The following is a 16,520-nucleotide window of genomic DNA, read 5'->3' on the forward strand; positions in this document are numbered from 1 at the left end:
CCCCCCACCTCCCGCCCCAATTGCTGGGGTCTGGTGTTACGCGAATCGCAAAAAAGAGAGGGCAAGATGCTCTTTAGTTGAGCCACATGTTTTTTTCTTCCTTTCTCAATCCAACATTTATATTATTGCGGTGTTCGCAGAGGACTACAGACTTTTGCTGTGCCTGGGTCGGCTGTCCCTGAGGACGCGCTGGGTCAGGGGGTCCCGGAGGCTGAGACCCGCTCACCCACCAAGGCTGCAGGATGCGCGAAGGGGGCCCCGGCTCGAGAAAGTTCAGATGTCCAACTGCTGCTGCCGGAGCCCTGCCTCCTTTTTAGATCAGTAACCGGGAGGGGCTCCTCTCCGCCCCTCCGCAGCCGGAAGGGAAAAGGGGGTCACGCTCCCTGGGTCCCCGGGACCCCGCCCAGCTCGCTCGCTCCCACGGCGCCCGCCGCCCAGCCCCGCCCTGCGCGAACTTGGCCGCACCCACTTCCCCTGAAGGCGCCCCAGTCGCGGCCGGGCTGACGTCACAAGGCACCCAGCTCGGCGCCCCGCGGTGCGCGCCCCGTGTCGGACCCGCCGCCCTCTCGGAGCCGACACCCCGACGCGCCCGCGCGTGCCCGTGCCCGCCTGCCAGCGCCGCTGAAGATGGCGAGCCCGGCGCCTCCGGAGCCCGCCCAGGAAGGATGCCCGGCTCGGGCTGCCGGGGAGCAGGAGCCGCCGCCCCGGGCTCCCCCCGGGGAGCGGGGGGAGGAAGCGCCGGAGGAAGGGGCGGCGGCGGCGGCCGCGGGGCGGCAGGTGGAGGAGGCCGCCGGCGAGGTGGCCGCCGCGGTGACCTGGCTGCTGGGGGAGCCCGGGCTGTGGCTGGGCTGCTGCGCCAAGGAGCTCCTGAGCTGGAAGAGGCCGCTGCGCACCGTGCTCGGCTTCGCCGGGGCCAACCTGCTGTTCTGGTGAGACCTCGGGGTCAGGGCGGGTGTGTGTGGGGTTAGGGGGCGTCCAGGAGGGCAGCCGACCTTAGGGCGCTTGGGGTGGGGGTGCGCGCTGGACACTGCGGAGTAAGAAGTGTCAGCCTTGCCCCACTTTCTTGGTCACCTTGCTGAGCAGGTAGACACCCACTTCAACTCTGCTCCAGAGGCACTGCCTGTAAACAATTGTCATCCTGTGTGTGTGTGTGTGTGTGTGTGTGTGTGTGTGTGTGTGTGTCCTGTCTCACAGGCCAGGTCGTTGGCTGACCCGCCTGCACCTGTACCTGTAGGTGTGCCCGGCATACTCCGTAACTTGGGCTTCTGCTTTCTAAAACTCGCAGGTTTTGACCTGTTCCCCCAAAGCATGCCCGAGCAATCGTGCTTGAACTTGTATTCGTTCTTGCACCCCCAGCAGGCATATCTGGACCAGCTTAGGTACATGCCCCAGACTGCCACCTGAGGTGGGCACTGAATGATTTGTTTTTCCCTTCCCGGGAGGGTTGGGTTTACTGTCTTTACTCCCCCAGGAGAAAACAGGAGGCAGCCAGATGGATTATATACACCCCCACCCGGGAGGTGTACACAGTGAGGAAAACAGGCATATTTTTAGGTGAAGTACAGAGAGAATACATAGGAATGGCTGTGACAAGCCCCTCATCAACAGGTTTGTCCCTCCATATAGACCCCCATCACCGGCAAGGACGGGGGAAGTGTCTGGCTCCTTCCTTGAAAGGCAGCTCCATCATCTGATGGAGGGCGGAGAAAAGCCGCCTTTGTTTGCAACCCTGTCCTCATAACAAGCATGACCCACACCGTGCAGATTAAGCAGGGCTTAGGTAACAGATATATTGTTATAGGGCATAGATTTCTTAACCTTAAAGTTAGGAAATAAGTGCGCAAGTCATACATACGTAGCCTGCTGTTTTCTAGGTGAATCGAGCAACTCAAAGATTTTTTCTTACAGATCTGTGCTAGTCCTGGCTTTCCCTAAAAACTTGCTGTATCTTATCAGGGCCCCTGAATGTGAATTAACTTGGCTTTGGGTCTCTTTGCTATCAGTATTTCTAGAGTTTTTTCCAAATTTCTTTATCCTGTTGTGAAGTTATGTGAGCACTCAAAATAAGGAGAATATGTTGTGTTACGCTAGGTGGGTTGTGCCTCACTCATTTTTCCAATGTGGAACATATTTTTAAAATCATTTTCCTTATTTTTAAATTTTATTTATTAAAAATAGGTAATAGTCTTATAGTTCAAAAGTTTGATGGTACAAGAGGATAGACATTTTGAAAATTTCTTTCCCATGCCTGTCTCTGGCTACCCAGTTTCCTCCCAGAGGCAACCAATGTTACCTGTTTCCTTGTATCTTTCCAGATAATGCATATTTCAGCAGATACTCAATATTCTACCCAAATTGAAGAATACTGCCTGTGCTATTCCTCTTCTTAGTGTGTCTTGGTGATCACTTCCTTGTTCTTTTTCAGCTGCATAGAATTCCATTGTAAGGATGTCCCTGATTATTTAACCTGTGTCCTACTGATGAACTAAGGTTGTTTCTAAACTTTTGCTATCTCAGTGTTATATGTAATGGCTTTGTACATGCACTATTTTGCATATATGCAAGTACTTATGTAGGATAAATTCCCAGAAGTGGGATTGTTGGATCACAGGGGACATGCACTTGTAATTTTGATGGATATCACTAAATTATTAGGCTTCCTTGGAGTTCTACCAATTTATACTTCAACCAGCAATGTGTATGACTGCTTGTTTCTCTCTACCCTTGCCAACAGCATTTTCTCAAACTTTTGGATTGCAAATCAGATAGGTAAAAAAGGGTATCCCACTATGGTCTTCAATTTTTATTTCTCTGGGGTTGAGTATTTTTCCTGTGTTCAAGGGTCATTATAATTATTTTTTCTTTGCATTATCTGTTTATAAATAACTTTTATCCATATTTTTAGTTGAGCCATTGGGCTTTTTCCTATTGATTTGTAGGAACTCTTTTTATATTAAGGATTTTAGCCTGATTTCTATAATATGAGTTGCAAACATTTTTTCCTATGATGTATTCTGTATAACCTCTATTGAAAAGAATGACTTCTGCATAAAATAATTGAAGGCGTATTTGGCATTATTCGAGTGATGTCTTCTATCCATTTGGTTTTATGAGTTCTTTGGAGAGGCAAACAATGACCAGGCCTTCAACCCATTTATATCTTTGATCATCTCTTTTATTTCTTTCCGGTTTGCAGTGTCTACATTCCATGCATGTATTTTCTTTGATAGAAAAATAATAGTATCGCTTTTTAAATTATGAAATATTTGTTAACTGGAATTTCTGACTCATTTATTAATTTCATTAAAATTTTGGACTTTTCCCCTTTGTTGTTTCTGGGGTTAAACACTTTTTGAGGACATCATTTCCTTTAAATAGTGTAATTTTTGTTGTTGTTGTTAATTCTCACTTGAGAATATTTGTTCATTGATTTTTCGAGAGGGTGTAAGGGAGGGGGAAGAGAGATAGAAAGAAAGAGAGGGAGAGAGAGAGAAACATAGATGTGAGAGAGACACATTGATTGGGGTTGCCTCCCACCCGAGTCCCAACCAGAGCCGGGGATTGAGCCTGCAACCTAGGTACATGCTTTTGACTGGAATTGAACCCAGGATCCTTCAGTCCTCGGGCCAACGCTCTATCCACTGAGCCAAACTAGTTAGGACATAAGTAGTGTACTTCTTATCAAGTGATCTTAAATGATGATGTTAAAACATTCTGTGTCCCAGTCACTCTAAAGCTCTATATTTTTAATGAGAAAAACAAAAAGATCAAGGTTAGAAATATGAGGAACCCATATCTTATCTTAAGCAAGAGTGATGTTGTTTCTACTTTAATTAGTATTTAATTATTTCATTTTTGTGGAAACTAACTTTTCAAACATATATTTTTGAATGATTTAATACCTGGTACCAGCAGTAGCTTTCAGGATTTTGGGTTTGAGTTCAAAAGCTCTAACATATATTGCCTGCCCATTATCTGCAAGATTTTAGTACTGTGAACTACAAAAACCAACATTGAGGTATGGCCTTAACAAACGGGTATAACTCAAGACTGTGTGAAGCAATTGTGTTAGAAGAGTCAGAGAAAGGCCCAGCCGGTGTGGCTCAGTGGTTGAGCATCAACCTATGAACCAGGAGGTCACGGTTTGATTCCTGGTCAGGGCACATGGCCGGGTTGTGGGTTTGATCCCTAGTGTGGGGCATTTGGCAGCCAATCGATGATTCTCTCTCATCATTGATGTTTCTGTCTCTCTCTCCCTCTCCCTTCCTCTCTGAAATCAATACAAATATATTTTTAAAAAAGAGTCAGAGAAAGGATAGGTTATCCTGATGCAGTTCCAGGGGAGTGGTGGCATTGTGGACAAGAAGAAGTTGTGGGGTCTTCATGAGGAGATCGTGCCTGGGCCAGATCTTGATGGACAGGAATGTTTTGGGTAGATCTAGTACATGGTCAGCAGCCTTCCAGCTCTTAGGAACTGTACCTGATACTTCAATCAGTATTGCTAAACTGATGTGATGGCACACGGGTTGGTAGAGAAAAGTGGGAAAATGAGACTGGCTAGGTGTTTTGGAAACACATTTTGGGGCAATGGTTTCCTTGAATGTCATGTTATGTCTGTGGACTTGTCTTTTGTTTAGACAATGGGGACAAAACAAAAGCCACCTCATTAATGTATCCGTGAATATTTTCATGGGTAAGTAAATTGTGGTCCATTTATTCCATTTATTCCTGCCGTCCCCCGAATACTATCTAACAAAGCTACAGCGATATGCAACAACATGGATGAGTTTTTGTGTCAGGGCATCCAGCACAGAGAGAGAGCGCGAACCGGTTCTTTCAAGTAGAGGCGCTTTTGGGATTGAGAAATGAAAGACAGACGCAGAAATAGAAAAGCTGGGTCTGGGTGGGCTTCTGTCCTCTTCTGGCAGAGAGGCAGAGAGACCAAGTCCCAAAGCAGTGTGTTTATTTTATAGTCCAAATTCCCCAAAATATCAGGAGGTTTCACCAAAACTCAAGATAAGGGAGGTATTCCTGGTGCTTGACTGGATTTACATTATAAAAACCCATTCCCCACACCTAGGCTTTGAAGAGTTGAGCTGAAGGCATTCTCACCTTTTGGCCAGAAATGTCCCCAAGGAAGGGCTATGCCCACGCCTTGGGTTCAGTCAACATGACTTAAAGGAGAGCCAAGGCGCCTTCCCTGGCAGAGGGCCTCCCACAAGTTTTAAAAATGTAGTTTGGGGCAGAAGAAGCACTCAGTAATATGTGCAGAATGATTCAGTTTTTTGAAAAAGTTTCAAAATGTGCAAAGCTGAACAGTATTGACTGGGGATATACACATAGGAGATAAGAAAGACACATTTCTTATTCCTGAAATCAAGAGAGTGGTTGTTCCTGGGAGGAGTGAGAAGGTGTGATCCCAGGGGGACATATGGAAGGTTCTTGGGTACAGGCAGTGTTGTATTTTCTGACTTGGGTAGCGGTTACATAGTGTTCAAGTTATGAGTATTTTATAACTGTGTATGTATGTATTATCTATTATCTATGTATTTTATGGAAAATATTAAAGTATTAAATTATGCTAAGAAATGGTACTCACTCAGAGCTTCGCGGAGTTTGATAAAATGCAGACCACATACAGTGTTTGCTTCAAGAACAGCATGTCCACAACCTGAAATAGATGGTGTGGCACTTAATAGTAGTCTGAGGGCTGTGTCTCCCTTATTTTATCAATGAGGGACATGTTTTTAAATTCTTTCTCTTAAAAATTTAAATTTTATTTATTTTCAAAATAATTAGCTAATACTGCCTCACAGTTCAAAAGTTTAAAAGTACAAAGGGGCCAACAGTTTGCAGATCTCTTTCCCACGCCTGCCCCTGGCTACGGTTTCTTCCCAGAAGCCATCAGTGACACCCGATGGTAAACACAACATAGAATGGAATGAACCCAATGAAACGGAAAATGCCCATTTGGTTGTGGTTTTAAAGAATTAACTGTTTGCAGTGGACCATCAATCAAGTGCACAGACTCCTAAGTGTACAGTCCAATGTCACACCTATGTAACAAAGGCAACCAAGATCTAGGCCATTCATTCCATCACCCCAAACGATTTCCTGTCAGTACCCACCCTGGGGACTGACCTGCTTTCCATCACCATAGATTCTATTTGTCTTCCCTAAAGTTGCCCATAAATGATACCACCTATTAGGATGTCTTTTGTGTCTGGCTTTGTTTACTCAGCGTACAGTTTGGAGATTCACCCCGTTGTGCATATCAGTTATTTGTTCCTTTTTGTTGATGACCAGGCTGCCACTTCAGGGATATGCCACGATTTGTTTATTCACTGGTCAGTTGATGTTCATTCGGGTTGTTTTCAGGGTTGGCTCTCATGAATAAAGTTATTGAAAAAAATTCCGACAGCAGTCTTTGTGTGAGACGTCTGTTTTTGGTGAGAGGAGTGGCGAGCTCTGACGCATGTTTTCTGCGGCCACATGACGGTTGCCTTGGACAGGCAAGGGATGGAGCAAAATGCCCCTATTCTCAGTCTCCTGGCGGGTCACAGCACTGACATTGGATGCCTTCCAACGCAGCCTCTCTCTCGGGGCACACTGGCTCTGCAGCCTGGAAAGTGCCCTGATGTGATTCAGTATTGAACCCACAGTTGGAGGCTTGGCATACAGGAAAGTCTAGGCCTTGGGCTTTTCCCAGAGCATCTGGCATCGCATGACAACATTACCCTCCATTTGTGGGAACAGTGAAACTGCAAGAACGTGATTTGCCTGAGGTGACCGCACAAGGGCAGGAGACCTTGGGTACTATGACTTCTGTGACGTCTCAGGCTGGGCACCCGTGTAATCTGGAATGCCCCAAACCCACTGGGAGTCCTTGGGGTGCTGTCCTGTGGTGTTGGTTTGGAAGGTTGGAAGGTCCAACTCGCACTTGGTGTCAACAGCCCCTCTATACCAACGATGGTTCCTCCAGCTTGTTAGAGGAAGGTTGAAAGGACTGGGCTTAGAAGGACACCTCTTCCTCCCATACCTGGGGACGAGGGGGAAAGGGAGGCGCGCCTGTAGTGGACGTGGCCAGGAGTCATGGGACAGTGGTGACTAATATCTCTTTGAAGGAGGAACGATCTACTGAGATTGAGAAGGTTGAGCGAGGACGAGGCTGGCTATATCTTTCGTGGGGAGGGTAGCAGGAAATCACAAATAATTGGGGGGAAACGCTGGATGACATTGTTTTCCTGGTTTTATTTATGTCCGGCCATTTCTACAGTGAATACGTTTTTATCAGGTCCCTGTATTTTCATCTTTGTCCTCATAGACCAGTTTTTTTCAAGCTGCATTTTTTTCATGGAATAGTGCTAAATTTAGTATTGTGGCCACCTCTATGCTGTATTGTATTAGTAGTCAGTATTGCTCGGGAAATGACAGAAGCGAGCTCGAAAGTGTCTGTAGTATCCACATCTCTTTACATACATGCTTTCAGAAGCATAAAACTCTGAAGTGTTTTCAAAGATTCTTCAGGAAGATTTTCATTTTCTTTTAAATGTTTTTGTCTTGATTTCAGAGAGGAAGGGAGAGGGAGAAAGAGGTAGAAACATCAATGATGAGAGAGAATCATCCATGGGCTGCCTCCTGCACGCCCCACACTAGGAATTGAGCCTGCAACCCAGGCATGTGCCCTGAACAGAAATCGAATCAGTGACTTCCTGGTTCATGGGTTGAAGCTCAAACACTGAGCCACGCTTGCTGGGCAAGATTTTCATTTTCTTCATGCTTTCTTCTCGGCTTATTTCAGTTTATTTGGGAAGGAAATATTTTTCTCTTGGGGATGAAGGCAGCACTACCTAAATGAAAACACGCTGGGCGAGGTGTGGCCACTTACATGCTCCACATGGAGTCTTAGAACTGGGAGAAGGAGCTGCAGCCACCCATGGGCCAGCCGGCCTCCCATCTCTGCCCAGACACTGAGCGAGCCTTTCATTGGAAAGATAAACAGATGACGCCAGCACTCCCTCAGGTTGTGGCCACGCCTGGGTTACTGGATACACCGATTTGGATACACTGGATACACTGCTGTGTAACAGCCGGTGTTCTTTTGACAAATTTGGGGGCACACTTTCTGTGGCCTTACATGATTTCACTTGGGGATACCTGCAGTGATCATTGATTTTAACAATGACCATTGATTGGGCTCCTGCTTTGCGTCACTTGGCATAGTTATTATTTATTTCTCACACCACCCAGCAAGGGGTCATTGTCCCATTTTGCAGAGGGGAACGTTGAGGCCCAGGGCATTTAAGTCACTTGCCCCAAGATGACAGTACGGGGCAGAGCTTGGATTTCAACCAGGCTTTTGTACATTTTTTCCCCTATCAACTAGAGCCTACTGCAAGGGGAGTAAAATGAGTGTGATGTTATACGGCTTATCCCATATGTCTTCTACAGGACCCAGTGAATTTACTTCTCAATTAAAACATTGGCTGCCTCCCACATAGCTGGTTGTCTCTTAACTGCTTTCAGGAAAGAAGTTGATTTATTTTTCCAAATAAAATTTCATCACTAACCACAGCTCCATTCTATCACCTTTGTTTTCTATTTTCCAGCGTTAATTGCAAAAACCCAGAGTGCATCTCTCTGAGTTGTCAGGTGGTCCAGCTTCATCATGTTTGGGTGCCCTTTTGTGTTTGCCCTTTTGACTGGAGGGTGGCCCTTTCCCTCCAGGTAGAAGGTCCTGTGGACCCCCGCATCTTCTCAGGTGGCTGTGCTGCTTGATGGTGTCGAATGGCACCTAAAACGTGTCCTTTGGGCTGTGAGCTTGGGTGCGGTTAGTGTTGGGGATGGCATCCTGTCATACCCTGGGGGAGGGGAGCTGGGCTGTTGGCTGGCATTGGTGGCAGCGTCTTTATTGACAGAGCAGGGGAGGATGTTCGGGGACTCAGATCCCCTGCTCCTCTGGCCCATCTGCAGAGCATCCCTGCTCTGTTTGCAGGGCTTCCTGCTCCCTCCGCCTCCGAGGCGCTGCCTGTGTCCAGCATGTCACCCACAGCCGCTTCACTGTCGTCAGTCCGTAGTCACCGCAGTGGGTCATCCCTGCCACCTTCTTTGGGTCTTGCCTGTTAATTTCAGTATTTGGATCTGCTTGTATTTTTCATGGTACCTGGAGCAATTTGAAGGTATTTTATTTTCCTGTGGGTCTGTTTTTCTAGTTTTTAGAAACTTAGTAAAACTCTGTTGACAACCAATTACGTAAAAAGAAAAAAATTAAAGCTACATTTATAGAATATGTAGTAAATGATATGGAAAGTACTGCCTATAAAAGTCAGTCACTCTCTCTCTCTACACATACATGCATGCTTTCTCTTTTTCGCTGTCTCTCAAATCGATTAATCCCAACTGACTTTTAATAAAAGCAAGACATTCTCTTCCTGGTTGTTTCTCATAGCAAATATTGTTAATGATTTGCTTTTAGCTCTCTTTAGGCTTTTCTAAATAATATCCTTAAAATGCCAATTTTTTTACATTTATAATTTGTTTTTAAAAATTGTGAGGTATAATTGACATTAACATTATATTAGGTATACAGTTTAATAATTTCATGTTTATATATATTGTGAAAAGATCACCATAATAAGTCTAGTCAGTAGATTACTTTTTAAAAAAGATTAAAAAATATATTTTTAATGATTTCAGAGAGGAAGAGGGAAAGAGAGAAATATCAATGATGAGAGAGAATCATTGATCAGCTGCCTCCTGCATGCCCTCTGCTGGGGATTGAGCCCGCAACCTGGGCATGTGCTCTGACTGGGAATCGAACCTTGACCCCCTGGTTCATAGGTTGACACTCAACCACTGAGCCACACCAGCTGGGCTGTTAAAATTTTTTTAATGCCATTTCTTGATTGAGCCATTTGAGACATTATTTTGTTCCCTCCTGCCCTAATTCACACACACACACTCCCTTCCCCTCCTCCATCTACTGTAATGATGTCACAATTTTCGGTTTGATCACTTATCATTGTGACTGTGTAAGCATTGTTTATACATGAACTAAGGAGAATGCCATGTTTACAGAACCGTGCTTGTACAACTTCATTTTGCTGTTACTCTTAGCAGTTTTTTCTATTTGATCATCTTAATTTTCCAGCATTTCTGGAAAACTCCTTTTGATAATGGGTCAGATGTATCAGGCTGCCAGTTTGAGTTCCTCTCTTTTTATCCTTTTCCCTGGAGCCACCCCTCTCAGAGTCCTTACCCTCCTATACTGGTCTCGTGTGATTGTCCCCAGGGCCTGCTGTCCTCTTAGGACATCCGCATCCGTCACCCCGTTCCTTCTCTCTCTGCGGGAGCCTCCATCACTGGGCCCATGCTGCAAACAGAGTCAGGAGAAGTCACAGCCTCGAGGGGGAGGCCCCTTTTCTTCCCCTTAAGAACATTCACGAAGGTTTAAGGTTTTCTTGTTTCTTCGGAGTCTCTCATTTCTGTTTGTTTTTCCCCTGTTACTGGACTCTTTCTTGGTGAACTCCTTCTGTACTGAGAGAGCACATTCTCCAGCTCTGAGAAAGTACAAAGGAAATGCATGTTGTGAGAACGCATGTGCAGGAAATATCTCTGTCTCACCCTTCCAGCTGGTTGCTAGTCTGGTTTGCTTTAGAGTTCTGGGTTGGAAATAATTTGCTCTTAGAATTTTGAAGCATTGCTCTTCCTGTCTCCTCTTGCGTTTGAGCAGTCGGACGCCTTTCCAAGGCCTTTCCAATCTCTTGTAGATGATCGGTAGCTGGTCCAGCTATTGATTTCTGATGGATGGTATTTAGGTAAACAGGGAATTGGCCAGATGGCTGTATTATCATCACTAGTGCTTTAGCGCTTAAGGGCAAGCTTAAAGCATTTCTTTTTGGCTTTCATACTTCCAGGACTCAACGTTGGCCATATAAAAGCTGCATATGACTTTGTGGTCCATTGTAGTCCTGTGGACTTGAACACAGGGCTTCTGTGTGCCTCCAAGGGGTACTCACACAGAGCACAGCTTGTGTGGCGCCCCCTGCAATTGTGCAGGGAGGTTGCCCTGGCTGGGTGCTGTGGGCTTTGCTGAGTCATGCCCTGGGAGGTGGGTGTCAGGCCTGGCTTTGCAGGTACACATATATTCCTAGCATAGACTTCACCTAATGAACCAAAAGGTGGATAGAATTCATGCTTTGACTTTGCATGTGCTCAAAACAAATATCCTAACTTGTCATAGGCCAGGATGCGACCAGGATGTGCTGAGCTGGAAGAGTGTCACTGCTATTTACATTTTAGGTTTGGTTGGGAGCTTAAGGCTACCTAGGTGCCACTTTCTGCTGGTCAGCTTCCAAAAAAGCACCCTGGCACTTTTGCTCGTGTCTTGTGGGTCCAGGGTAGCAGAGTTCAGCCAAAGAACCATAACATGAATCTATTAAAATCCTCTAGGACCCCGAGCTCCCCAGTGCTTTGAAGGCACTAACCTGTTTTTCCGTATTTCAAACAGCCGATGGAAGATACTTATTTCTGTGATCAAGTTACACCAGCTCTGACCTAGTAAACCAGGTTGTTTTGTTAGCAGCTAAACTCTTTCAAAAGACGGCATCTGTATGAGGAAACAAAAGGTAGGGACTCTGCTCCGCCTTCGTCATCACCTCATTGTATAGATGAAGAAACAGGCCCAAACCCCACTGTGAGCTGGTGACAACTGGCCCCGCCTCGGGGCCTCCTGACCCCTTTTTAAAACTGCTGGGCGTTGAAACAAGCGTGATGAAACCTTGGACGGCAAAATAATAACGTTCCCTGGTGCCAGGATCACTGCTCCCAGTTTTCAGGTCACTGTGGGAAATTTACTGTATCGATCCAGCCGAGTCTCGGGGGGTTTTGAGAGTCTGGGGAAGGAGTATGGACAGATCTCCCCACGGTTTGTTGGGATCCTCAGAAGCTCCTAGCTGTGAGCTTCAGACCACATCCTCCCTCCTTACCCCCGTCCACGGAGCCGAAGTTTGTTAAAAGTCAATTTTGACAAAAGGAGACCATTGAAGACTGTCTTGCTCTCGGTTGTAATGGCGCAACTTGAGCACATCTACCTGAAACAAGGTGTTTAACATCCAGCGAGTGGCCATACCACCTTTTCTCACCCCATGGGGATAACTGCATCCCGGAAACCTGTCGTAGGGGGGACATTCTTGTCACTTGAACATTCATTTACTATTCGAAGGAAACGTTTGTCTGTCTTCCTAAACTACAAACCGATACTTGTGTTTTCTAAAACAACCCCAGGACCCGTTAACACAGGCATGGCCACTTCAGTAGTTACATTGGTTACCGACTACAATTTTAAGGGTGTTTTTTTTTGTTTGTTGTTGTTTTTAATAAAACCTCTTTAAAATAGCTGTTGACTTCTTCTCATCAAGCTCTCCTGTAGCTAGTACATATAATAGAGCAGTGGTTCTCAACCTTCCTAATGCCACGACCCTTTAATACAGTTCCTCATGTTGTGGTGACCCCCAACCATAAAATTATTTTTGTTGCTACTTCATAACTGTAATTTTGCTACTGTTATGAATTGTAATGGAAATATCTGATATGCAGGATGTATTTTCATTGTTACAAATTGAACATAATTAAAGCATAGTGATTAATCACAAAAACAATATGTAATTATATATGTGTTTTCCGATGGTCTTAGGTGACCCCTGTGAAAGGGTCGTTCGACCCCCAAAGGGGTCGCAACCCACAGGCTGAGAACCGCTGTAATAGAGGGTGTTAACAAACAAAAACCAGGCATGCATTCAGTGTTTTAAAAAATTCAAGCTTTCATGGGAAATAAAATGTAAAAGTCAGGACTAGAGAGTCCATCAGAAGAGTACAGTTTAGGGACCACGGTGCACGAGAATGCACATCCCCGGATCCCGGAGAGCGGACTTCCACTACGAGTCAGGAGGTGGCCTCGTGGCCTGGTCTGGGGCTCAGCATGAGTTGCATGCAGTCCTGGTCCATCTTTGTATGTGGAAGAAAGGGCTTAGGAGCTGGAGGAGGGGCATTAGGTGAGCCGCCTCCTGCTGTGCTATCCCTGCACCCTCCCTGGGCATATGCTGGGGCACTGGCTGTAGTATGAAAACTTTCTTTCTATTAATTTTAGGAATGATTATATATTTCCTTATATATTTAAAAAGTTCACCTTTTAAATTTAACTTCCCAAAACTTTCTGGGCAAATTCAAAACAACAACTTGCATTGTTGTGTATAATATCAGAAAGTTTTAGTGAGACTTTAACCAGTTTATCATCATAGTTTATGCAAAATGGTACATGAAACTCTTACCTTTTTAAAGTAAATGATATTTAAATATTTAAAAATACTTAATACAATTTCACTTTTGGCTCATGTTCTAAACTTATTAGAATCCATTTTAAAATACAATCCAGTGTAAATGGGAAATATGATTTAAAAATTGCTTTTCTGTTTGTTTTTAAATTCACTAGTATTAGTGAACACCCGCTTTTATTCATCAAACTGGAAATTGGTTATTTCCATTAAAATTTTCTCTTTTAATAATGTCACTAAATACTGGATAGCTGAAAGTTCAGCCTGTTTGTATATTAGTGCCATGTATGACTAAGACATTGGAATCTGTGTCTATGCTTTTAGCTCTAATGTTGCCCATGAAATCTCTGATGTGCACGGAGTTTGCTTGGTGCAAACAGGTGCATGTTGTAAGGCTTATGATCCCATGATTGCCATATGCCTATGGCATTGAAGAGCATGGCTGAGGGTTGTCCCAGTATGCCAAGGTTGTGGGTTTGATCCCCGGTTAGGGCACATACAAGAATCAGTCAGTGAATGCATAAATAAGTGGGACAACAAATTGATGTTTCTCTCTCTCTCTCTCTCAAATAAATAAATAAAATAAAAATAAAGAGCATGGTTGTTAGAAGAACTCCGAAACATATATTGTGTATTGGTGTGGCTTTCCCTGTAAGCAAGGCTTCTTAGAATTGAAGGGAGGTGCATCTGCTGGGCTTCCAGAGACAAGGATGCATGAGATACCGAGGCACCATCACTTTGACCTGACCGACTACATCATGGCAACAGGGCTTTGGCGCAGTGGCAGTTAGGAGAGACAGACTGATTTCCAATAGCTAGTGAGAAGCCTGGTCTTCCCTTAAAGAGAAAAATTAATCTAAGCCAAGGTCCAAGGGCCATCCATGTTCTCAGTTGCTTCGTGGAAGGTCTTCAAAAAATTGTATAGAAGTTTTTATGCTCCTCCATGCATTTTGGTTTTTCATTTTGGCAAACTGTTACTGTTATAATAGTGTGCTTTAGGGATTTAATGTTTGATGATTACGTCAGTTACATGCATGATTATTTGCACAAATTGACGCACAGTCATTTAACATATATTGAATGAACAACAGTACAAAATGTATTTCTTGAGCACCTGCTATTGGCCAGTTAGTGACCTAGGGCTGGGGTGACATCAGTAAACAGAGGAGATTGGACCCTTCCCTCATGAACTTTGCAGAATGGTGTCAGGAAATGATAAACAATGGACAGACAAATGGACAAGTAGGAATCAAGATGAGTACTAAGAGGAAAAAGCATTACTCGGGGAGAGCAGTGGAGGGCTCTAATTTGATTGCCGTCTGCCAGGGAGACTGGTTTTCAGCATGTCTGGCTACCGAGTCTGACAGTTGTCCACGGGATGGTATCTGACTCACTCTTGTGCCTTTGCCAGGCTTTTGAATTTTACCTCTCGTTCTCTTCTCATCTGATAGCAGTGCAGGCCTGTGATGGAAATGTGGACCCTGTTCTATTCCAGCCTCAGAGTCCTTGCTGACTGCGTTTGTGGTTGAACTGAGGCATTTTCTGTAATTGTTTGTGCTTAAGGGCAAACGTTATAAGCACAGAAGCTAAGGCGCTCGCGTGGAGAACTTAATGGGAAACCGTCATCTTTCCTTATTACATATTCTTTTCTTCTTCTTCCCCGCCTTGTTTTTCACGGGCGTTGTCTGTCTTGTTTGGAGAGTTAATATGGGCCTGGAAATCTCAGGTGGAATGATGAGGAGAGACGTGTTTTCCGTTGGAGCTTGGGTAGGGCCGTGCTGAGGGACGGCTTTGTCTCCCTTGTTTAATTAGAGAAAGTTGTTAGGGTTGTTTCTACCCCTGGCACTGCCCCAGGTGGGCACACAGAGGGAGCTGGACGGACAGACCTGCTGGGTAAAGGCAGCGCCTCTAGCACGCCCACGTTTGAACTCGGTGTGAGGAGGTGGCTTTGTTCCCTGCTGGAACACGTCCAACCAACACTTCTCTTTCTTCCTAGTTTACAGCTCCTCCTTGGCAAACAATGAAAAGACTGGAAAGCAAACAAACGTCCCCACAGAGTCACTTCTAACAAGGCCGGGTGGTGTTCGGTCGTTATTGTGGTTCCGGGCTGTCCAAGGGCGCCTGGGTGGTTGTCTGTGCACTGGCTGCTTTACTTAGTCCTTCTCTGTGTTTCATCAGTCAGTTCTTTTCATATTAAGAAGATATGGAAATGATCTCTGTGTTAGTTGGTCTTCTCTTACTGAAGCATTAAGTCTTAGCCTGAAGAGGTCTTCTCGGAACCCAGTTTGTGGCTTTCTTCTTGCAGCTCAACTCATGGCTTGAATTCTTGCAGCTCAACTCATGGCTTGAATTCTTGTGGGCTAACCTCAGAATTGAGTAATCTTTTTTGTTTATTTTCCCTTTGCCAATTTTCTTATCTATTTGTACTTATTCTGTGGGATCGTAGATATTTTGGCTCTCTCCACTGCTTTTTGGACTAAAATATAGTGGAAATAAACACTCATGGAGATGGGCAAGTATATGCATGTGTATGTGCATCGGTGCCTCTGTATGTGTGTGTGTCTTTGTGTGCGTGCCTCTGTGTGTGGTGTGTGTGTGTGTGTGTATGTGTGTGTGGTGTGTGTGTGTGTCTGTGGCTGGGGAATAGGGTTCTGAAGTGAGGTGTGAACTAGCTTCTAGCAAGGTGAACCCAGTTAAGTGACTGTCTTTCTGAGCTTCAGTTTCCTCATTGTAGAAGGTGGGGACGTCACAGAATAACAGTGAGGATCTGGGAGACGGCAGCCTCGAGGGACAGGAAGTCACTCAGGCCAGTGCCTGGCCCTGTGCGGCCTTTCCAGAATCCCAGTTTCCCATTGAAAAAATGTTCTGTTACATTTTGTGCTATTTACTGAAACATTTTAAAAATCACTAAATGTAACAGAAGACATTAAAGTATTATTTTAAATAAAAATAACTACAGCTGAAAGGAGCCCAAGACCAGCGTGCACACTCCCTCCATCGATGTGGTGTGGTGTGTGTGTGTGTGTGTGTGAGGGGGGGGGTGCGGGGGTGCAGGGGGGGGCAGGGGGACAGAATAAGCTGCAGGAACAGGATCTTTGCTTGCCCAGCTTCCTGAACCTGCTGAGGGATCCAAGAGGCCCCAGGATCAGGGGCTGAAGTTGGGGGACCCTGAAGAATTGATAGTCATCA

At 45.2% G+C, this 16,520-nt stretch overlaps 1 protein-coding gene across 4 annotated transcripts in view; it reads left to right on the plus strand.

The window, feature by feature from the left end:
• The first annotated feature begins 534 nt into the window (after window positions 1-534).
• Window positions 535-16,520, plus strand: part of RETREG1 (reticulophagy regulator 1) — a 104,130-nt gene continuing 88,144 nt past the window's right edge. For 2 of the 4 annotated variants that reach the window (XM_023752249.1, XM_014453274.2), the window contains exon 1: window positions 536-929. In XM_023752249.1, coding sequence (XP_023608017.1) covers window positions 666-929 — 264 coding nt within the window. In that variant the 5' untranslated portion in view covers window positions 536-665. Of the gene's footprint in view, window positions 930-16,520 lie in introns of all 4 variants that reach the window. The other 2 variants (XM_023752239.1, XM_006081494.3) reach the window with 2 other exon arrangements.

The sequence above is a fragment of the Myotis lucifugus genome, unplaced genomic scaffold, assembly GCF_000147115.1.
Source record: "Myotis lucifugus unplaced genomic scaffold, Myoluc2.0 scaffold_0, whole genome shotgun sequence".
Taxonomy (NCBI): domain Eukaryota; kingdom Metazoa; phylum Chordata; class Mammalia; order Chiroptera; family Vespertilionidae; genus Myotis; species Myotis lucifugus.